General features: G+C 39.0%; 1 protein-coding gene across 14 annotated transcripts in view; it reads right to left on the bottom strand.

Moving 5' to 3' along the window:
• LOC137174503 (PC-esterase domain-containing protein 1A-like) overlaps nt 1-21,282 on the bottom strand; it is a 29,446-nt gene extending 8,164 nt beyond the window's left edge. Inside the window, exons 1-9 of one of the 14 annotated variants that reach the window (XM_067579837.1) lie at nt 21,077-21,282; nt 19,826-19,915; nt 19,350-19,429; nt 16,208-16,440; nt 9,597-9,747; nt 6,876-7,128; nt 5,985-6,065; nt 5,738-5,821; nt 4,423-4,503 (exon numbers count right to left, since the gene is read on the bottom strand). In XM_067579837.1, coding sequence (XP_067435938.1) covers nt 4,423-4,503; nt 5,738-5,821; nt 5,985-6,065; nt 6,876-7,128; nt 9,597-9,747; nt 16,208-16,440; nt 19,350-19,429; nt 19,826-19,901 — 1,039 coding nt within the window. In that variant the 5' untranslated portion in view covers nt 19,902-19,915; nt 21,077-21,282. Of the gene's footprint in view, nt 1-4,422; nt 4,509-5,737; nt 5,822-5,984; nt 6,066-6,875; nt 7,129-9,596; nt 9,748-16,207; nt 16,441-19,349; nt 19,430-19,825; nt 19,928-20,420; nt 20,597-20,677; nt 20,841-20,863; nt 20,885-21,076 lie in introns of those variants that run through there. The other 13 variants (XM_067579832.1, XM_067579833.1, XM_067579831.1 and 10 more) reach the window with 13 other exon arrangements.
• Between the last annotated feature and the right edge of the window lie 3,558 nt (nt 21,283-24,840).

Here is a 24,840-nt window from a genome sequence, read left to right as displayed (position 1 = left end):
GGGCTCCACAGAGCTAAGTCAAACTAAAGTAGAAGTATGCAAAGCATGCCTCAGTGGGTTTTGTTGAAGAAATGGTAAGTTCACAGAGGCAGCCTGCTGACTGTCATGCTCAAACCTGGTGTAATGAGGTGAAACGGTGCTTGTCCAGACTTCACTGGGGTTTATCTGCCTGTTCACACTGATTCCATTTCATGCTTCCGCCTCCTTTTTGTCCTAGGAGAAGGGTGTATTTTGAGGCAGTGGTTCTTAATCATTAGATAAAGGATAGCTGAGGACATCCTCATAGGCTCATAAATCCCTTTCAGATCTGAATTAGAGACAGGGACCAATATGGACAGATTTTAGGTATTGATTTCTTGACTCTGAGGGAGAAACGATAAAGGCCAACATCAGGCACTAAAATGAAAATAAAATGCCATATTATCAGGCTTTTCATGACAAATGACCGATTCTGTGGTGATTCCCTTCCAGCTGTGACCTGGCTGAACTTGTATGCATCCGAGCTGTGATTCCAAGCTCTGAATCCATAAGCTCTTATAAGCACCTCATCCTAAGTTTCAGTGTTGGTGTCCCACTGTGGTCTAGTGTAGCTTTAGAAGCTTCCTACCTTCATAACAACAGGGTACAAGTGTCAGCAAGTAAAAGCAGAAAGCTATTAATGCTGAAGCACAAGTCATCAGGACCACACTGAATATGTGGAGGTAAATAAAGAAGCAGCACTGAATCCGGACAAACCATGAAAAGTAAGGTTGTTAAGTGATGATGATGATGATAAGTTATGAAGGCAAGCTAAAGGCTAAAACCAGTCTGAACGCAGCCTTCTAGTCTTGTGCCCTTGAGTGCACCTCTACCTATTTTGCCAACCATGGTGATCTTGATTGATTGATTGATTGGTGGAGCTAGATGATGACAAACGTGGGATTCATCCTCTGGGGACCAGGAATGTGTGTTCAAAACTTCATGGCAATCCATCCAATAGTTGTTGAGATATTTCAGTGGTGGACCGACTGACCAACATTGCCATCCCTATAGTCACGCCACTAGCATGGCTAAAGAGGTGCTTGTTATGACCACCAGATATCACTATTTCCTCTATGTTTAATTTCTAGAAAAGAAATCAAGAATACATACATATACAGTATATAGATACTGTGCATGTATACTGTATATATACACAGAGAGAGAGAGAGAGAGAGAGAGAGAGAGGATCAGATTTCTTTTTCATTGTACTGACTTTATATAACTTCTTAACTTAAATGTCTCTTACTTATATAGTCTTTTATAAGTGTCCATGGTCCATCTAAGCCATTGTCTCTATAAAGCCTCTGCAGGGCTGAGGCTGCACGTTCCATCTTTATCAGTTTTATGAAGTCCTTTAGCCAGTGATTCAAACAGTTTGATTCCCTTACTTTCAATTTCTTTTCACAGAAAGGAAAGCCAATATCATCAGGCGTTGTGTTACTGCAGATTTCAATCCATCCACTTTAACTCCCAGCAAACATAATTCTGGGCTTAGTGATACATCCACATTTAATATTGAACATAACATTTTTTGTACTCCTACCCTAAATTGTCTTATCTTTGTGCAGTGCCATAACATATGTATTAGAGATTCTCTCTCCACATCCATGCCAACATAGGTCCGACACATTAGGAATTTTTGTTCAGCTTCTTTGGAGTTATATATATATTCAGTATATATCTTCATCTGTATAAGTTTATGTCTGACACATTTTGATTAGTAACTTGTATGTCACATTATAGAGTCCCATTGTTCTATTGGAAGGTGTTTTCCCAGATCACATTCCCATTGTGATTTGACTTTATCCATGCCACGACAGGGGGAGAGAGACCAAAGTCTGTGAAGTTTAGATACTGTGCCTCTATTTGCTACAATCTCTTTCAATTTATTATCTGTGTCTTTATCTGAGGCCAGTATGGTACCTTGACATATGAGTTTCTGTACTATAAATTTCAGCTGTAGATACTGCAGAAAACACAAATCATTATAGTTGAAATTTGCTTTAAGCTCATTGAATGTCATTATTCTCTGCCACTTTACAATTTGGCCTAGATTCTTAACATTGTGGCTTTCCCATTTCTTATTAATAAGAGTCTTCCCTCCAGCAGTGAATAATGGGTTCTCCCATAATGGACATGAAGGCAAAACTAATCCATTGATTGCACATTTCTTTGGATTATTTTTGCTGTTTCACATGAAAAATTAATAATTGGGTTCTTAATGTTTGTATTGACCTTTGTACAATACCACAAAGATGAAAGGGATACTTGTTTTTTACTCTCACCAACAATTTTCTGTTTCAGCCACATCCAACTGCTGACCTCACACTGTTGGTGATAGGCCCAAAGCATGGGGTATTTGCCATTAAAGGCCAAACAGTATGTATAGACACTCACCAGCCACTTTATTAGGTACACCTTGCTAGTGCCAGGTTGGACCCCCTTTTGCCTTCAGAACTGCCTTAATTCCTAATGGCATAGATTCAACAAAGTGCTGGAAACATTCCTCAGAAATTTTGGTCTATTTTGACATGAAGGCATGGTGCAGATTTGTCAGCTGCACATCCATGACGCCAATCTCCCGGTCCACCACATCTAAAAGGTGCTCTATTAGATTGAGATCTGGTGACTGTAGAGGCCATTTGAGTACAGTGCTATTGTCATGTTCAAGAAACCAGTTTGAGATGATTTGAGCTTTGTGACAAGTAGCCATTAGAAGATGGGTACACTGTAGTCATAAAGGGATGGATATGGTCAGTAACATTAGTCAGGTAGGCTGTGGCATTTAAACGATGCTCAAGGGCCCAAAGTGTGTCAAGCAAATATCCCCTACACCATTACACCACCAGCCTGAACCATCAATACAAGGCAGGATGGATCCATGCTTTCATGTTGTTTACGCCAAATTCTAACCCTACCATCTGAATATCGCAACAGAAATCAAGACTCATCAGACATCACTGTTTTTCCAATCTTCTGTTGTTCAATTTTCATGAGCCTGTGCCAATTGTAGCCTCAGTTTCCTCTTCTTAGTTGACAGCAGTGGCGCCCAGTGTGGTCTTCTACTGCTGTAGTCCATCTGCTTCAAGGTTCGATGTGTTGTGTGTTCAGAGATGCTCTTCTGTATACCTCCACTGTAACGAGTGGTTATTTGAGTTACTGCTGCCTTTCTATCGAGTTGGTATGGCCATTCTCCTCTGACCTGTCATCAACAAGGCATTTTTGCCAAGAGAACTGCCGCTCACTGGATATTTTCTCTTTTTCGGACCATTCTCTGTAAACCCTAGAGATGGTTGTGCATGAAAATCCAAGTAGATCAGCCGTTTCTGAAATACTTAAACCAGCCCGTCTGCCACATTCAAGGTCACTTAAATCACCTTTCTTCCCCATTCTGATGTTTTGTTTGAACTTCAGCAGATCATCTTAACCATGGCTACATGCCTAAATGCATTGAGTTGCTGGCACGTGATTGGCTGATTAGATATTTGCGCTAACAAGCAGTTGAACAGGTGTACCTAATAAAGTGACCAGTGAGTGTATTTCCAGTATCCCTAATCCTCCTTTATTTCTATGCTTTGTCAGTTTATTAAAACAAATTCTTGTTTTTTATTCCCCCAAAGAAACTTTATAAAAAGCTAAGTGGAATTGAAGATATCATAAAAGACAGTTTGGGGAAAACATTAATTTTAATTATCTCTGCTCTGCCCCAAAAGGATAGCGGAAGTGTTCCCCACCTGTTCTCTGATAGTTTTAATCAATTTAGGACCATTTATCTCGAATGTCTTCTCAATATTATAATACCAAGATATTTCAGTCCCTCTTACTTCCAAACTATCTGAGTTATGGCAACATGGGCTGGAAAAGTCATGCAGTTGAGCAGAGTCGGTTCGCTCTTGTTCTAATTTACTTTATATCCTGAAAGACTGCTAAACTCATTTATGAGCTTAAATAAGTGTTGCACTGAGATTGCTGGATTTAAAAGAGTTAATGATATATCATCTGCATATACATTTATTTTAAAATCATACTCATATATATTAATACCACTTATTTGTTGGTTAGTTCTAATAGCACATGCCAGGGGTTCCAATGCCAACATAAAAATTATTGGTGAGACTGGACATCCTTGCCTTGTTTATCTAGTTAGCTCAACGAATGAGGACACAATTCCATTTTTTTTTTAACATAGGCAAGTGGTTTGTAATGAAGTGCCCTCATCCACTGCATTATCAGCTTTTATTATGCATAATATCACAAATCTGAACACATCAGCACATCTCATGTGTATGTGGAAGCAGCCAGAGTCCAAAGTTTTAGAGAGAAAAATAAAGTAAGGTGGGAATAGCATAAGTGTGCCCAGTAACAGTAATTCCACTGCAGGCAGATGGACTGGAGCTTTACCTCTATAGTGGTGACCATCAGTCTGTGCAGGGTGGTGGTGATTGGCATGCTGTGTTGGCGCCAGCAGGGGTCTGATGTTTGCTGCTCTTCCATACACATACATGGAAAAATGAGCAATCTTTAGGTTGAAGTTCCAACTTTTTAAACAATATATATTCATTATTCATGGCCTTGTGTACACACATGATTCTGGAAAAAGCTGTATAAACCAAAGCACACATTGATATATTTAAAACCAAAAAAAGATATAAAATTGTATCTTTTCATACATCTATAATCCTTTATACAACACATGTAAATTGAAAATAAATTATAAAATAATATTGTATTAATTAACTTAGCATAATTACACCAAGAAGCATTCATTCTTCCTCTTCTTGATTATCTATCAAGGCCATACACTTGAAAAAAGCAATAAAAGTCCCCAACGTTTTCAAACATATACCGTTTTCATTTTAATACATAAGCTTTTCTAATGAATGACTTAATAACATCTGCCTAGCCCACTGTTTAATACTTGGTTTGCTTGTCTTTTTTCAGAGGAGTGCCATGAGTCTTTTATTTTGGTTTACTCTAAAGTCATTTGTCCTGTGTTGGGTATATTCGAACAAGTGTTTCCGGCCTATGTCAAAATTACACCTAAATTCCTCATCATCAACACCATGTTATCTGTGTTAAGTAAATATCGATCTAGGATTTTCTCCTTTTGATCCCCATACTTTAAATGTAGCATCTGCTCTATCTGATACAAAGAACTGATTATCACATATTGGACTATATTGTGATAGTGACCAATGTTTTTCAAGATACTTCCTCACAACATACCATACCTCGACAATGGGCATGATAGTTTGTTTAATCAAATTTCAGTGAATCTTATAGTATAACTATAAGGGCAGAGGTAAGTTTAAACGATTTCAAGTTGCATATTTTACTCTATTTTCCTCCTCTTTAATGGTCGGTGAAGAACTGTAGATTTTTGCACATTTCTACAGCATGGTAAGTAAGCTCAGCTCAATCAGAACAGACTCATTTTATAGATATTAAGTTTGTTGTATTTTTTACTGTGAGGTATATTTTGCCTTTATTGAACAGATAGAGGTGCAGACTACCACTGGAGGGTGACTAAGTTGGACAATTTCAAATTTTACACATGGTGACTTTTAAAATTACTGAAAGAATATGCTGAATGATTAAAAACACGTCATGCTAAAATTAAAAGATGATGTTTATTTGGTGTTGACTCAGGTAGATAGTACTTCCATCACAAAGAGTTATACACACAGAAAACCAACACGAGGGCAGAGAGTGTTACCTGTGTTTGGTGGAGCAAAGTGAAAGTTATGTGATCTGAGATGATTCTGCTCATATTGCACCAGGGTCTGTCTCTGCAGGGCACCTGAGAAAAAGAACATGGATGAAAGAATAAGATGCAATATCCAACCAGTGACCATGAGCTGATTTGTTTTTAATATACTTTTTTATTTTTTCAATTCACTGTATTTGTTATCTTTCATAACCTCTGAGTGACTGACAATAAGAGAAACTTGGACTGTACAAACCTGAGTCCAGGGGGGGTCTTGGATGGGGCCATTCTGGTCTGAAACTGTGATGTCCAAAGTCTCGCCTGTAACCCTGACACACTAAACATTCGGACATCATAAACTACACCTCTGTCATGGTTTCACATCACATTACAGTTCATGCACCAAATCATTCAAGCATACAGTACAGTACACACGTAATGGTCAAACCTTAAAACATGGGTAGCTGACGATGTCTGCTGCTTTTATGTCCAAAAAACAGTGAAGATGTTTAGTGAGTCACATTAAACCTACATAAGAGTTGAGAATGGGGTTTCCAGCTATCTGGGACATTTTGCCTTGTGATAGCAGGAAGATATTAAATCCTGCATGTTCTCATAGGTCTGACTAGTTTGCCCAGAATTACTGATTACGATGAATACCACACATTTTGTGTTGATGATGTGCTGATAATTATTCTCTTGACTGAAACATTTTCGGTTTGTGTATTTTTTGCACAGTTTGGTTATTTTCACCATGTAAAGTAAAATGTTTTTGTAGCAATTGGGAACTTTTTAGATTTCTATTTTTCTTTTTTTATATCTCTTTTTGTCACTCGGGTGAAACTAATGTGGCATTTTTCTTTTAAACTAAACTCTCAATTAAAACACAGGGTGACATTATTATATTCACTGAAAGTACATAAAGAAAGCATATGTGTGTTGTGTATGTTTGTAGAATCAATCTGGATCAGGTCAGGGAAAGGTCTTCCACTGTAGTATTGATCAGTTGTGCAGCACAGTAAATATGGAGTCAATAAACTGTGTCATAACAGACGTGAACCTGTCACTGGACTGAACCATATGAAATCAAAGGTCGATAACATGTCAGCACACGGTATGTCAGACTAACAGCAGTGTGTGTACTGACCTTGTCCTGGAGGGAAGGGGGGGTGAGGCAGCTGTACTCCCCAGGCATCAGCAGCGTGCTGCAGCAGGAGGCTGCTGATGCGTCGGTGGGCCAGTGCATCCCAGTGGACGCCGTCTGGCATGCGGTTCTGCAGGTTGAGGCGGAAGTGGAAGTGTAGATCAAGGATGTCCAAGCCATAGGCATCAGCCAGCCGACCACTGTACAAATTAGCCTCAATGATGTCATAGCATACTGTGGGACCCAAGTGGCTTATCTGTCATAATTCAATAATGCTGATCAGTGATTCAACTCATACTCAGTTCATGACCTATAATACATTTGTTGTTCTAAACACGGTGTTTGGTAATAATTTTGGCCAATAAGTCAATGTTATCATTTACTACCTTTCTATAATACATACTATATGTATTACACAGTATTGAGGGAAAATTCTCATATGGAGATTTTGAGCTTGAGCCTTGTAATCAAGAGTGGCAGAAACAAACAAGACAGACAGAGATCTTCTGTTATAGCCCATGGCCATTATTTTGTTAGAATTGTTACATGTTTAATATTTCTTGATTTTCACATTTGGATGACTTTAGGAGACATTGTGCCATGAATGTTAAAGACAAACTACTGTATACTGCCAACAGGCAAAGTGTAAGGTTTACTGACTTTGACAAACCCGAAGCAATAAAACATCAAACCTAAATATGTTCTTCTTAATGTATGGTGGAGCAAAGTTGGTGAGGAGATCAAAGCCAACTGATGAGTCCAGTTTTCTCTGCAGCCCTCCCTGCTTTCTTAAAGATACTTAAATACTACTTAATGTTGGAAGTTGAATTTGGATTTGCCACCAGTGTAGTGAACTAACTGACTTGAGGATCATTTTGGAAACAAGACTTTGGGCCATATTTTATTTGTACAAGCACAATGACCAGTGCAGTGTAGAAGGTCTTGGTTGCATGGACTGTGTGTGCACCTCCACCTGATATTTTGGTTCGTGTACTGAATGTGCAGCAGTGCAAAGTGGAAAAGGGCTGGGTTAAGTGGAATAAAGATTAGCAGGTGTGGTGATTAATAAATACACTCTCAGCCAATCACATCTCTCATCTTAGTGTGTTTGTATGCTGAGATTTGCTAATTAGCACAAAACATAAAGTTGTACAGCTAGCTGAGGCTGATGGGAATGTCATTGGTTTTGCAAGTATTTTGTCATGGGAGAGACTTTACCCAGTGTGCCTTGTGGTCTGACAAAGATACCCAAGGGCCCATTGATTGGGGTTAGGCATGGGAAGTGAGATGGTTAGGGTTAGGGTACAAATATAGGGTCAGAGCCAGGGTCAGAGTAGGGCTGGGTCTTCAAGGAGGGCATACTGGGTGAGCATCCCTGAGAAGGGACTTTTAGTCTCTCCCATTTAGTCATAAACCACAGTGTTTGGACACAATGAAACTTTGACCTGATGACAGCACTAGACAAAAAGTCAGGGGATGGCAGTCAGTAGAAGTCCTCTGGGCAGCGTGGATATCTGTATCAAACTGAAAGGCCATCCAAGATATGTCAGTCTGGACCAAAGTGGTGCACAGATCAACTGACCTTGCCTTCCTAAGAGCCACAGTGCTAGCATGACTGAAGCCAATGTGGAATTATCTTAAAGTGCAATGCCACTGATGGCCACTAGATGATCCAGCTGACTCCCATTCAAAAAGCGCCAACTTCTCTCTAGAAATACTAAGTCAATCATTATGGTCTCAGTCTCTACATTTGGACTCTCTAATAAGTGTGCTGGTGGTCACCTTGGAATTTATTGCTCTGTTAATAAGATTTGAAGACTTATAGTAGCTTTGATGTCTGCTGTGTGGGCGCTGATTGACAACTCCTGGTAAGCTAGCATTAGCTTTGGTCCTAGGTAGCGAGGCGTGTTCTCAGAGCATGAAAGGCAACACCCCGCACTCCTTATTTGGAAGGTCCTGGCTCCAAATGGAAAAGATGGCACCGACCATAACGTGTAACTCTGGGCTTCAAACTGGCTCCAATACAAACCAACAGGTGACATCACACCTTGCTAAGTCTATCTTGATACACAGTCTATGGTTCCAACGGTTCACTGACTAAAAGTATCTTAGCTAAAATTAAGCTTGGTATAGAGGAAGGGTGCTAAAGCAGTTTTAACTTTGCACAGGATCCATAGAGACTCACTGGAACCACACCTGTTTTTAAGGAATCCTGCATTATTGTGAACAATAAGCCTCCCTTAGGTTTCCTGTGGAGGAGTACATAGGTTGTGGTTTATATTTTGTAAGTATGTGGTCAGCATACAAAATAATGATGTTACAGACACTTTAAGAAAAGGTGAACACTTCTGATTCAGCAGACACAAACTCATTAATTCTGTCAAGGCTGTGTGTCCAGTGTTATCTAGACAGATAAGAAACTCTACCTCTCAAAGAGAAATTTACCATGATATGCTCAAGAGTAAGGCAGTACAACAAAAACAATCTGATGTGTGTCTCAGATAAAGATTGAAAGGTCCAAGCCAATATGAGAATGTGAAACAGTAAGTTAGGAATCTTTAGAAAAGCCAATCTCTTTGTATGTTTTGTCTCTGCAGCCCTCATGTTTCTACAATTCCAACATGCAGCTGCTCCCTTCCCTACCCTCTGGTTGAAGGTGTGCCAGCAAGTGAAATCAGCTGGTCTAGAGTTTGGTTGGAGATCCACTGGCAGAGAGATACTCACTTCAGGCACTAAGAATCCACCCTTGATCTTCTTGCCAAGTGGCATGGCCAGAGTCCACAGGATGAGACATTCGTGGCAAACAATGGTTTTAATCTGGCCAAAGAACTTGTGGAGGTTCTCTTTGTACTGTTGAAAACACTCCAATCCGTACCTGCCACACAAGACATTAAAAACTGGATAAGTAGAGTTTGGCATTTTTAGACTCTTTAATCAATTTCTTTCTACAAATTTCAAGGCAAAAATAAGATGTTAAAGAGTATTTATATACTTTAAAGTGACCAATGACCTTAGATATGTAGTCTGCCATAGATCCAAACATACAACGTACAATAAACTGCTCTTGGCTGATAATATTGACTATGCTGATTAGGGCTGCACAATTTATCAAAAAAGATTGCAACCTCAATTCAGGCCACTATGCAATCTCAGAGTTTGCATTAGCGGGAGACCCATTGCATCTAAACAAACAATTCTAATGTCTCCCTAAGTTGCATTAACAAATGACAAGTGTGCACAGAAAGAGAGGAACTGACATAGATGCAAACAAATCTAACAAGTGTGAGAGACAGTAACATGTAGTGAAAGAAAAAGCTTTGTAGGAATCATAAAATGTGTTAAGAGTGGCAGAAACCCAGTGATGGTGAGAAAGACTAAATATATTTACCTCCAGTTCTGACAAAAATGCAGTGCATGTACCATAAAAAGTTGTAAAGTCTACCGTGTGGAACCAGATTCAAAGACGATGACAGAAGTCAAAAGCACGTATCATACTTTGCAGGCAAAAGTAAAACTGTAAACATACAGAAAGGTCAGGAAGACTGTAGCAGGAAATCCCTGTCGCATGAGCAATTGAACATCCCACTGAGCATTAAAGAGACTATAGGAAATTGTGATTCTCATTTTGACCAGAGTCATGCAGTCCTAATGTTTATGTATTGGTCTGGCTCTAAATAGGACTGTTTTAGTGTGCAGTCCCATTTGATGCCATGCTACTACAGGTAAATAAACAAGACTAATAGTCTTCAGTCATGCCAGCAGTTCTGTGAGGCTGTCCTTGGGGATAGCTGTGGTTAGCACTAAATGCTAACGTCAGCATATTATCATAAACACAATGACAATAATATGCTGATGTTTAGCCGATACTGTATAATGTTTACCATGTCTTAATGTGTTAGGATGCTAATATTGCCAATTAGCACTAAACAAAATACTGCTGATTGAAATGTCATTTGTAGAGGAGATATGGCAATAAATCAAATTGAAGAAATTGAAGTGTTGACATCATGGAGGTGCTAGATGACAAGTCAAAAGATCACCCATTATTACGAATCATCCTGTGGGGAACGTGAATGTCTATACCAAATTTCATGGCAATCTATTTCATAGTTGTCAAGATATTTCAGTCGGAACCAAAAAAAGTTCAACCTCATGGTGATGCTAGAGGAAAAGTCAGGGGTTCACCAAAGTCAGTAGGATAGAGCAAGTATTGCTTTAAAAATGTCCTGTTCATTCATTTGCAACATTGCTCACAATAGCCTGATACAACCAGAGGTTGATGGTAAAAGTACCACAGTATAAACAGGGTTGACAAATTCCTCACCCCAACACAGAGTGTGATATGGCTGGCTGCTCAAATACCAAAAGTAAATCTTTTCCTGGTGTCACCAGCAATAAATTGAAAATAACACTGATAGACAATTAAAATGAAAGAACAGAACAGACATGAGGCAGCAATAAACACACTATAAATGCTCTAAATAAAATCTGTGATTGCTTTGTGAAAGGCTGCAGGCAGACTAAGACTGCCCTTTACAAACCTCTGGCTAGAAATTATAGGACTAATACACAAAAAATGGATAATAAAAGCGCATTCCGGTGGCTGTGGATGGAGAATAATTTGACTCTTAGCCTTTCCCTGAATAAGCAAAGATGCACATGGACAGAAAAATAAGAGTAGAAAAGAAAAAAGAGGGTTCTGGCTGATGAAAGAGTTTTCATGATTTGTTCATGATTAACATTAAAATCATATCCAATAATTATAATATTAGAGTGTCATGAGTAATGTTATAGTGATTGTTGGTGCTGTTGTTTTTTTTAAATAGAACTACCAAGTGTGCACACTTGGTTGAAACAATGAAGGAAAGAGGCATAACAGCGAGGTTTATTAATGACTTAGCGAGAATGGAAGGGAGCAAGGAATGTGGTGTGTGTGTGTGTGTGTGTGTAGGTCCACGCATGCACATTTTCACCAAAAATTTCCATTCACCCACTTAAATGTAGGGGGAACTCTAAGCTTTTAATCACTGTCCTGTTTATGATGACACACCTCCTAACAACAGAGATATTCACTTAGAAAACATTTTGGGTGTGCTCCAAAACCTGCAAGGAGGCCAAGCAACACATCAGAATGCTAAAATGGAGTGCTGCCTCTGTATGCATGGCACAGTGCCAGTCTATGAGTTAACTAAGTTTCACTTATGACTTTTAAATCGGTCCTGTCAGTATGTTTGGATGAGACTGTTCTCCAAACAAGAAAAACAAAAGATGACGGCCTCAGTAATTTTTTGAAATGCCTAAATAGAACTAAGGACCTCTAGTTGAAAGAAAAAGAGTGAGCCATAATATATAGATGACAATATAGAGCCACAGAACCCCTTAAGGAAGGAGGTCAGGGTAGATGGGTGGGTCAACAAAACGTGTGACTTTATATGGGTGACTGCTGCTCACTTCCTGTTCATCATTTGCTTCTTTTAACCAAGACCGCAATCGTTCCCTAAACCATGTCTTTTTTCACTATTTTGTCACCAAGATGAACAGTTGTTATTTAATCCAAACCATAATCTTTCTCTAACCCTTACCAAGTTGTTTTTGTGCCTAAACCTGGCCCACCCTTATCCATAGCAATGGCAGATCAGCAAATTATTGTTGTGTTTTCGGTTACTGTTTACCCACTAGAGGTCACTGTAGACAACAGGATTGCATGTTTGAAAAGAAATTCAGAGAAGAAGAAGAAGCAGTGAAGTTCAAGAATCAAGTTCATGCAAGTGACTCGCTCTCTTTCCTTGCTGTTCTGATTACTTGGGCCTATAACAATGATCATGTGTTGTTTTTGTAGATTGTGATTTGTAACCATTTTGGTAGACTCTGGCAAAAAATGTCATCCTGCCAGTAGAGGTGTCAGGTGAGAAAAGTCTAATAGGTCTTTGTGAAATCTTTGAGAAACAACATCTTTTGTTGTTTATTTAGGGCCTGTGGGTTTTGAAATTTAATTGAAAAGTCCACGTTTCCCTTCACCATTTCAGATTTTGTGTGTTGATAGTATAGTAAGAGGTTACAAACCATATCTCTATTAATATAGTTTACCAGATTAACCCTAATCTGTTTGTAACTGGACAGTATTTAATCTCTAAGAATAAAAACTAAAATATACAAAGTATTCAAGAGTGTTGGACTTGAGAAAACCAACTTTCAGTGTAACTAAAGAGTGTGCAAAGTTATATTAGCCAGTGCTGCGTTCCATATGTTAAAACTAGATTATTTGCTTTTGACTTTTGGCCACTTGGGGGCAGTGGAACAAGATGAGAGCTGATGGGATCAGTGACACTGCAAAAAAAACCCCTAACAATTAGATAAAACAGGCTGTTGAGTAGAGCTTGTTGATAAAAATATTGATTACTGCAACTTTAAAGTTTTTATTAAGGTGAGCGTTTCAATTTGTTTTTGAATTCTAGGATTCAAGGTACATCTCTATACTAATGCTGCATTCATGTGGGATGCAATGTAGAGCTGGGAGAAGAATCCCATGTTGACATGAGAGCAAAGAGATGCACAAAATACTGTGCATGTTCAATATTGCACTATATCCATTAAATATGCACTTAAACTACAAACTAATATCGGTCGTCCATGTTTGTTTTGTTTATCACGCACTTCTGTATTATTTACATGTTTTATTTACATGATTTACATGTTGACATGATTTACATGTTGTCATGAACGAGTCAGAAACTGGTAATTACAGTAAATCCAACATGACATGAACGAGGCATGAAGTACATCACAGTGAGCTGCGGATAAAATGAAAGAGCTTTCACACCGTTCAGCTTTAGTCTATCATTGTACATCTTTGCACATTTTGATGTTCTGCTTGGCTGCTTGACATGTAGTTCAATATTTTCTCCCTTTAGGCAGGAGAGGAAATTTTCTGGAGCAGAGGTTTGTATTAGGACAGGAGAACAACAGGATGGAGCTGCTTCTTGACTTTCTCCATCTCAGCAAATGCTGACTTTTCTCCCTCCAGCAGCTGCTTGAGCGATTCCATTCAGTCTCTGTACATAATTAATCACACACACACTCATCTCCCTCTCACTTCGACTGAGCCCGAACAAGCCTCAACTTTAATGAAATTCACACCAAACAAACGACTGGAGGACCAGGATGTGCAGTGGCAGACAGGCGAGTGAGAGAAAAGATCTTGTTTCATCACAGTTAACTTATGAGACATACCTCTCAAGAGCTCAATGTCATTTTCAACACAGACACTGTAAAGAAGATTTTTTTTTTTTTTACTCTGCAGAAATGAGGGGAGTTTCTGTGGAGGCTGCAGCAGTCAGACTAGTGGCAGCTCATGGTGTTCTGCTGTTTTAAGAGGTTGTCTGGAGCTACATTAGATGACAGGAAATGGCTAGTACACAGTATAGAAGAAGACACGTACAGTAGATAATGTGACACAAACTCCATTAAATAATTTTGTATCTTAACACTGATTTGCCTGATGGTGGGAGAACAGAACTTCATTTCTGGGGAAATGACTTGTGATTATTACTTCATTAGAAAGAGAACCAACTTCATACTGGACCAGAGTCGTATCCGTCAAGCTCCTCAAGAGTGGGAAATAAGTCCTAACTGGCCAAAAATTCACAGCAACACATTTTGTTTCTGCTTAAAAGGACAAGGAGTAAAGCATATTAGATTAAATAAGACAGAGACCGCTGCACACACTCTGTGTGAGGATAAATATTCAGTGATTACAGTGAGCTTATTAAAAGATAGGGTTTTTGCAAAAATGTATGTTTTGACTAACTTTGTCTAGGATTAAAAAAAAGTTTAATTAACGATTATCTCCATTGCTGATTCATCTGCAGATTTTTTTTTCTTGGTTTATGAAATAATTTTTTGGTCTAAAAAATGTCAGAAAAATGAAACAAAAAAGAAAATCCCACCACAAAGTTCACAGCTCCAGAGTGACATATTCATACTGTTACCCAAATATTTTCAGTTTTGTCAAATTCTCACAATCCTAGAGCTAAAACTATCAAATGTTTGATATTTTTCTTGAAAAACAGCAAACAATTAGTCATTCATCAAAATAGTAACCAATTAACTTTTGTCCAATAACTAATCCTTTCAGCTCTAAAAAGAAAGAACATCTTCCCTCCACAAATAGAGGAATCTTCACAACCTTTCCCATTTCAGCAGTAATAAATCAAACTTTGATCATGAGTATGACACATCAGTTAATGTGCAGATTCATTCATTCTCCTCCACCCATCATGAAGTTATGGAAAAACGAGCTGCATCCAAGCAATCATGGATCTATTTATTTTTTTGTTTTTCGTTCATTCATTCATTCATAATTGCTGATGGTGAAGTAATATTTTAGAGATGTGTTCATATTGTTAAAATGTATTCCCAACAGTGGATGAGTTTACAGAAATGAATATTTCCCCACCTGTAGGGAACATAACAGAAGGTGTGGTTGAAAGCTGAACTGATCAGTTGAAGAGAAGATAAATGCCATGTTTTCATAAAGCTGTGTCCCACAGAGTGTTTACAACATCGCTGCTGTGTGTGCAACACTGCACAATACATGCAGATGCAGCGGTAGTACAGGGACTGTAAACCGGTGTGATTAGACAGGCAAACAAGGATAATTTCACACAGCAAAGTCAATTACCCACCGTTTTAATGTGTATATTCAGTGCATTTATTGTTATTATTTGTGTTAGTATTTACTTAAATCCTAATGCAAACGGCTTAATAGCTTCAGCATCATAATGACACTGAAGCTATTTATTTATTTTAGCAACATATTCTGCATATTCTAGACAGCTTAAAAAGCCTACACTTAAAAAAAAAGCATATTTTGAATTTTACAAATGTCTAATACCCCAAACCGCAAGTGTCAGAAAACTACAACATGTCACCATAATTTCTACGTTGTTATTCTGAATGTGGCAAAACAGCCATGTGATACACTCTCCTAATTGTCCTTCTCCTGCTGAGAGTAGGTGCAGGAAGATTCATAAATAACTCTCAAGTCCTACTCTGAGGTAGGAGTGGATTTAGTTTAACTTTCACTGCAATTCCTGGCAGGGTTTCTGAGACGCTTAATAAATACAAGCGCCAGTTATCAAAACGACTGAGACTAAAGGAACAGACATCTCCTATACTGTAGCTAACCTGTACTGTACATGGAACAAGAGTGAGCACTTATCACATTAAGATCTAATATACAACCACCTGTTATCATGTGACTGAAGTTCCGTACTTATGGAGGTGATATGATGACCGAAGCGTTCATCAGTAGAACAGAAAGTGTATGAAATTACCTGGTGATGTCCCACACACAGGAGCTGATGACGATGACATCAGGCTTGAGTCCTTGCTGAAAGTCCTCCAAGACGCTCTCCACGTATGGCGAGTAGATGCGTGTCAGGAAGTAGAAACGCAGCAGGTGGTGGTCAGAGCGGTACTGCCGCACCTCTCTATACTCAGTGCCATTAGTCATGGGACCCAAACGACCTCCTTCCACCAGGCTGTCCCGCTCAAAGGAAAGCTCCCCCTGGACGGCAGAAAGGGAGTCATTCAATACCAGTGTCACGGCATTGGAAAACACCATTTCTTTATCAATAACACAGCCTCATTTCACAGTTCACATAAGAGCAGGTTGGTGCTTCTCAACATTTTATGAGCTCTTAAAATGAAGCCATGTCTACCTGTCTCCTCATCATAGGTTACATACTGTATAATATCAACCCAGTGTGAGCATTTCAACCAAAGAGTGATTTCCAGATTACTACATTTGAATCATTTTTAGGCCACAGGCTGTATTCACAAATCATCTTAAATCCTCTTGAATGGAATTAAAAGTTCCTGCCTGAGAATTTCCTCTTCAGATGAGTTCACAGAGCCGCTGTTAGTAAGAAATGCTGAGAACATAAACTAAGAGAAGGGGTGGGCTAAAATATTCAATATTTGATGAACAGATAGATTGTTTTTGAAAATTCATAAACAGATGTTTTATATATTCTATAATCTGGATCACAGATGTCCTGCATGAAACAAGGTGAAATATTGACTGTGTATGGCATCAACCTGCATGTTGATACTGTATATAGTGCCATTTTCTTCATCCTTTGATGATTAATTGATGAGTAATTGCAGAGTTGGGCAAACTGATATTTTCAGCGTTTCTGAATCATTTCAATTTGCTGATGAGCTGATTGGATCTGTATTAACTCACTTGCCATCAAAATAGCCCTGCAAATGAACCAAGACCTTTTTGAAGTTCATTATCGTTGTATTTTTCAAGGTTGACTCAGACTTCCTCTACCTTCACCTCTACAGTACCTTTCCCTTAATACTAGGTGAATTACTCTTAGTCCAGAGATGTAAACAAAACCAATTCATTAAACAAATTTAAACTTCAAATAATAGTCAGGAGGAGCATGGGTGACGTGTCGACATCCTGCTTGGAGAGGCTAAACTGAACTGCTGACACAGGTGTTTTCATTATTTTAACTTTACTAGTATGCAGTGTAGGGTGCACGATTACTAGCAGTAAATTTAAGGAAGGCTTAGCCATCTCTAGCCTACATTACCCGCCACCCCTGGTCAGAAGCCTATATGACCATTGAAACAGGTTTTAATCATTCCTCCTGTTAGAGATTATTAAGATCCATTCCTAATGGCGTTATTATGGATCCCACTGCTTTTGGTCTTGGCAAGACCCGCCCTACTCTGCCTCTCATTGGCTAGCATTCGTTGTGTTCGTTAGGTTTGGCATGAGGAGTGATTGGTTAGGGTTTGGGTAAGAATATCAGGGTAAGCCAATCAGAAGCAGAATAAGGCATTCACAGGTAGAGTAGGGTTGGTCTTGCCAAGAAAAGCAGTGGGATCCATAATAACGCTTCCTAAATGTTCTTCAGTGTAAGTGTTGGGGGACAAAATCCACAGTCCTCATTTGTCTGAAGCCATCATGGGGCCAAGTATGAAGCTTCAGTCCAAATTAGTCAAATTCAGGTGGACATCCTCCAACATTACAGCCATTTTAGTACTAATTTCCTTCTTTTTCTTTCAGTCCTTCAACTGCAGCTTAAGGGAAGCACTGCCCAGGGAAGGTGTCCTTCAGTGTAAGTGTTGGGGGACAAAATCTGTCCTCCTTATGTGTCCTGTATTCAAAAGCTTATGTGAAGCTAGTATGAGGCTTCAGCAGTTACACAAATGAAGTGGCTATCTTCCAAAGTTAGTCTTTTTAGTATAAAATTCCCTCTTTGTTTTTCCCTGGACAGTGCTTCCCTGTTTAGCTGCGGTTGAAGGACTGAAAGAAAAAGAAGGAAATTAGTACTAAAATGGCTGTAATGTTGGAGGATGTCCACCTGATTTGACTAATTTGGACTGAAGCTTCATACTTGGCCCCATGATGGCTTCAGACAAATGAGGACTGTGGATTTTGTCCCCCAACACTTACACTGAAGAACATTTAGGAAGCGTTATTATGGATCCCACTGCTTTTCTTGGCAAGACCGGCCCTACTGTACCTCTGAATGCCCTATTCTGCTTCTGATTGGCTTACCCTGATATTCTTACCCAAACCAATCACTCCTCTTACCAAACCTAACCAACCCAAGCAACAAACACAACGAATGCTAGCCAATGAGAGGCAGAGTAGGGCGGGTCTTGCCAAGAAAAGCGGTGGGATCCATAATAACACCATAAGGAATCTTAATGGTCAGAATGGACAGGCAGACTTATTACAGTAAGAGAAACGGCTTTCAACGTTCACATTGGCACCTGACCAATGCTTTAAGATACGCTTTTTATAAAAAATTGCAAACCTATAATTTAAAGTTAGGACTGACAAACCTTTTATTTTCACAGTTTCTCTAACTCTGCCAGTTAGAAACTACTTTTAGCCTGAAGATGTTTTGTGATACGGCCCCTGAAAAGGTAAAACTATTTAGAATTGACAGAAAAAGCAAAGTCAGGACAAAATTATATAATTTTGTGTACATGTTCATCTCGCAACCCCAACAATTTATCATGTGAATCCTTAGAGAAGTAACTATCTTCAGTTTGGAACCACTATATTAAGTGACTACTGTAATCTGCAAAGGAATAGCGGTCTATTTAAAAGGTGGAAAAGCAAGGATTGAATTGCTTTTTGTTAATTTTGGTAGCTATTCGCCTTATGATCATCACCTCACAGATCACAATTTTCCTTGTGTCTTAATTGCGACTACATCACTGTGCACAGCACTCTATTAAAGTCTGTTCTGGCAGCTTTAGTTGCTTTGAAAGGCAATTTATTTCCAATTGATAAAGAGGGAATGAGGAATGGAAGTCAGACTGAGCCAAGGCCTTTGAGGCGACAAAAGTGAATTGCCTTGAAACGGCAGGTTCTGTAGTGTGACTCCAGGTATGCTTCTGCTGTTTCATGTGAATGAAAAAAAAGCTGCAGGAAAGATTTACTTTGGACTTGAGCTGAGGCAGAGTCAAGTACTGATCCCTCTGAAGCAGCAGAACCAGGTCTTTATACATGGAGCGCTGTACTGAAATCAAAGAACAAATCCAACAGGCTTCACACACATCAAGTAACAGAAAAAACCTCAAAGATTTCCATCAATTACGATGAAAAATATGAGAAAAGGAACAGAGTGGTGAAGAATTTCGAGGGTTTACATAGCTGCTGAGCTATGAAGCCGTATTCTGTGTCTGGTAAATACTGAACATAGGATATTAAATCCCAGCTGGCATCCTCTTTCTGTTCAAGCATTTAATCCTAAAATATTCTAGGAAACACTTTAGGATCAAGACAATTTGGAGAACAGGATGCTGAAATTTTTTGACAAGCAAAGATTCTTATAATTTAAAGCTTTGACAGAATTTAAAATGCTTGAAAATGCAGTTATGTGTAAGCATATTCATTTCTTGTTCATGTGTCTCACCTGAACCACCAAGAACCACCACGAACTTGTTGTGCAGGAGCTGCCTGGCTTGACTCCGCGTTACAAATGTCCTCATGGCTGCACAGCAATCTGTTCACAGGACTAATGTTAAGGTATGAGAAGGGAATTATAACACACTTCATTTTCAGTTTACATTCTCTCACACTTCTTTCATCCCTGTCACCTTTGACAAGAATGAGGTGACTTCTTCTTCTATCTATGTTAATGTCTCTAGCTATTAGTTCCAAACTCCATCAAGCACATATATCAAAAGATACAGCAGGTAGCATGGCATCTCCCAAAACCTTAGCACATAACTATACTGATAATTCACAAAGCAGCAATTTCATTAAGGATCTATCAACTGTCATACAGTATTTTTTGGAAGTTTGGGGTAACAATACAGCTCAAACTCTGCTCAAAAATGTGTCAATTAATTGAATTCATCAATTAAAATATCTTTTATATCTTATGTATAACTATCTATATTTATTGATAATTCATGACGCAGCTCTTTCATTTACAAACAAATATTTTCCACTGATTGTCAACTTAATAATAAATTTTAGAAATGTTCATGTGAGTGGAAACTCACATGAAACTCTTACACTGCTCAGTGACAATTGTTTTTCAAGATGTAGCACCTCAGGATAAGTTTGTGACTAGCTTACTAACTAGCTAACTAGCTTAAACATTCAAATATACGTCAATACAACACGGCATGGCGCCACCTGAACCTGTCAGGCTGGAGTACATCAAGAGGAGCCTGTTTGTTGCTAATTCAGTAAACAGAACATTCGTTTAACATTCGTGCAAAATGTGTCAATTCAGAGACATTCTGCATGGTGTCACCTGTAGCTAGCGTAACGTTTGCTGATAATTCACCAAAAAGCGCTTTCATTTAGAGTAATATCACTGTTCGAACTGCTACTCTTTTTCAACTTTGTTGTTGAGTTATTTTTGGAAGTTTGTGCGAGTGACATACAGCCAAAACTCCAATTTCATTAAAAATATGCCAATTACACCGCATGGCGTCACCTGAGACCTGTCTTATCTGATTTGTCAGGAACCTTTAAAACTCCTTCACTTCTTGCTGCCTCTTGTTTTCAAATTAATCGTCATTTTTGGGAGTTTGTGTTAGTGACAAAGTTAACTTATCAAATACTCCAATTATTTCGAAATTGGCGTTTCGTAAATGTAAGCGGAACTGAATAATTAAGTGTCAGGTGTTAAAAGTTATATCGTCTCTACCTACTTGTCCAGATTATTTCCGTAGTAATGTTTGCCCACCGTGTTGGCGGGTTCTGGATCTGCTGCTCTTCACCTGATAACAAAAGCACAGCTACGGATCCTCCTTCCGCCCAGTTCACCAGTTACATATCAAAACCACCTAAAGAACCAATTATTTCACGTTGACCAGTTGCTAAAAGTGTCTGACCCTTCCCCTTCTCCCATGACGACTCTGCATACACACACATTATATTGTTTTGCTGTAATGCCTACAGGCAGGCGACTTCACCTGCCCAAATACCTCCAGTCACATTTATTCAGGGCCCAGCCAGGATTGTAGAGAAATACTCAGGTCACGATTCTCTTCTTCCCCTAAAAAAATTCAACAAAACGTTATTTTCATTTGCATTTTTTAATATTTTATTTATTTCATTAATATTTTTAGTCTAATATTCAGCCTGGATGACCACTTTGTTTTGTCCTCATTATTCAGCCTGGTCCTATTTATATGTATTTTGCCCTTACCAAAAGACCTTTTTCACAGCAGACATTTTGACTTGAGAGAGTCAGAGTATGAAAAGCGCATGTGTTACTAATGACATTAATGATTGCTCTGTTCTATTCAAGTGTCAAGCTCCAGTGAGACAGTGCAACAGTGCCAGCATGCATAATAGCAAGACCCTGAAACCGAAATGGCTAAATGGAATCCAGCCATCATTCATTTTATTATTTACACCTTTCTGTGACATGTCAAAATGTCTGCTATGAAAAAGAGCCTATCTGTAGAGAGTGATTTATTCAGCGCTGTATCCATCACAATGTTATTTTCAGGCAACACAGAGGCCATAGGTAGCAGTCAAAAAATCTGAAATGTAGACAGCAGTTCAAAGCTCTATTGAGCCAAGCTACACATCATTTGATATATGTGTCTATAATTTTCATTTCCTACTTGAGGGTCTAAACGCTATTTCAAAGCCACACTGCTTGGAGAAAATTGGGGTGGGTGAATAATTTGACTGTGTTTTATTTGTTGGCCAGAAAGTAGTCAATTTAAATATACTGAACATAAAAAATCAGCCTGTGAACAAGTGTTACTTTACATTCTACATTTAAAAACTTTGCTTGCTAAAACCCACAAATTCTCAGATAAAATACCAAAGATGTGTCCTCAAAGGTAGCTCTAGCCTTGAATGTATTGTCCCAGTATTCCAAATGAAGGAATGCACCTATTTGCTTTTTTTTAGCTGAGAGTTAGATGAGAAGATTGACTCACTCTTGGACCGACTTGCTGGATGTTCTCTGACTGCATGTTGCATGAGTGTATGTGCTTGAGTAAAATGCATGTAAGGCAACTGTGCTCTGATGTGTCAGTCCAGCTCAGCCTTGAGTAGACTGCTCAGAGGGGGCTCATTTGGTGGTATCATTGCATGCTACAGCCTCATAGCAGTGGAGATTAAATAGTTTGTAGCAGTTTGTTTTGTCTTTGGCTTGATCTTGAGCTCTGGAGCAGAATCAGAACTGTTGTGTATTTGAAGGACTTTCTGTTTGGATATTGTCAGTGATCTCAGCTCACTAGGCTTCCACCATGACAGCTGAATTTGATCATCACTGAACTTCCGTCAGAGGCTTACATTAAAGCCCTTAGTCAGCCGAGTCAATGAGGGATTACACCATTAACCTGACATTTTTGCAAGGGTGACTCCAACATAACAGTGATATCACAGAGCAAGAAGATTCCTCACAAAATGATAGAGACTGAATGTTATACTCAGTTGCAAAAGGGGCAGCTGGTCTTCCTGAAAATAATGCTTGACTGCTTGTGGATGACATGAGGTCCCTCTGCTTATTCTTGGTATTTACAGGCCAGGTTGCCATGAAATGTATTGAAGATATTCATGCTTCACAAAAGATGGATGTTTTTGACGACCCCAGCCACACCTTTTATCTTAGCTATCATTGTACAATCCTATCCACTTCTACAGCAAATATAAAAACTATGGGGGAGATTTCCATGACATTTACACAACATATTTGTGTTACCCAGAGCAAGAAACTTTACACTTTGGACACTCCATGAACTTTCCTCCAGTGCAACCTTCAGGACAACATGTCAACCTTGCGAACAAGATGATGCATTTTCATAATTTAAAGCCACCATGTGTAAAATTTGAAAAATGTCCTTAATCTTGTTTGTGTAATTGGTACAAAAAGTCTGAGAACAACGTGATACAACTAGTGAGCTTTAGAAGTGCTGGCTGATGGATTTTGTTACCTTTCTTTTCTTTCTTGTTTCTTGTCTTTGTTTCTTGTCTTTGTGCTAAGCTAAGCTAACCAGCTGTTGGCTGTAGCTTTATATTTAACAGATTCTGATATTTATGAGATTGGTTTTAATCTTCTTGGCAAGGGAGCAAATAAGCGTATTTCCCCAAATTCCAAGCTTTAAAAAAACACCATTTCCCACATGTCCAAGTCTGTTGCTGGTAAAACTTGATGGGAGCTGTTAGCTTTTTGAATGCTTCTTATTAAGAAATGTTAAGAAAAACAACAGCATCCATCAGTTGTTCAAATGGCTAATAAATTGACAAAGGACCTTTAGAAACATTTTGAATTATGACTGCTAGTGTGGCTCTATGGGTCATTTTTAAAAGCAATGAGAAATATCATATTTGGTTGTTTGGAGACTGTAACATTCATAAAATCCTGTAGGGTTTACATTTTAAAAGCAAGTGCTGTATTACTATAGAGATTCTTTGTAGAATATATGTAGACAGTAAACTCCAGGAACGTGTTTGACTTTTTCAGAAAGACGGATGAAAGACACCCTCAAGAAGCTAGCTTGCAAAAGCTAGCAGAACCATGGCTAGCAAAGTGACATCAGGAGTGAAATTAACTGAATGTACTTTAATGCTTCACATTTTATAATAAGACGACGAACTAGTGGTGTGGGTGGGAGCTTATGATGTAACAAAATCTGACTGGCTGCTGTTTTTATAAACCCCCTCTCTTTATTTGTGTGGCTCACCAACTGAAGGCTAGCCCAAGGAAAGACATTAGCGTATTTATACACCTCCCTCAGCCCTTTGGCTGCACAGAGTTTGATTTATAGACAGTGGTCCTGGAAAAACTCAGCTCTTTTCATTTAGATCACGTCTGCTGTCTGGTGCAGAATCCACCCCACAGGTTTGTTTGGGCGCCCGGCGCCCGGGTAATGGGCTAGGAAAACGTCTACATCGATATATCTCCCCACGAGGCCATTCCTCCTCGCTGTCCGATAGCGTTCCACTCGAACCGTGGACTCTCCAAATGCATTAGTCTCCAGGGAGATGAGAGCTGCCTCTCGCAGATATCTCATTTCCAACAGAGTGGAATCCATTAAGAGCAGGTGAGAGTGGAGACTACCCGCGATGTGAAGGCTTCATACTCGCTCATCACCCAGGAACTATAAGATCATCATAACACCACTGTGGGACACTGGCACTAATAATAGGAAGAGTTTATTTTAAAGGTGGCATTTTTAGTCTTCAGTCCTACAATAATTACTGAAGTCTCACACATCTCACATCCTAACTTTACTCATCATTATGCAGTCACATAACTCCAGCAGAGGCATTAGGCTGGTATAAGGAGAGTACAGTTCTTCCACCACAGGACCTGGGCTGGCTCAAACCTTTGTTCCAGTGAAGTGACTTTGAGCATGACACTGAAACCCCCAGCTCCTTAGATCTGCCTGCCAATGGGACAAGTAAAACCTTTTCACGAGAGAACAGGTGTGCTTCTCTTGCAAT

This window comes from Thunnus thynnus, chromosome 22 (genome assembly GCF_963924715.1).
Source record: "Thunnus thynnus chromosome 22, fThuThy2.1, whole genome shotgun sequence".
In the NCBI taxonomy this organism is placed as follows: domain Eukaryota; kingdom Metazoa; phylum Chordata; class Actinopteri; order Scombriformes; family Scombridae; genus Thunnus; species Thunnus thynnus.
This window is presented reverse-complemented; position numbering and strand designations above follow the sequence as displayed.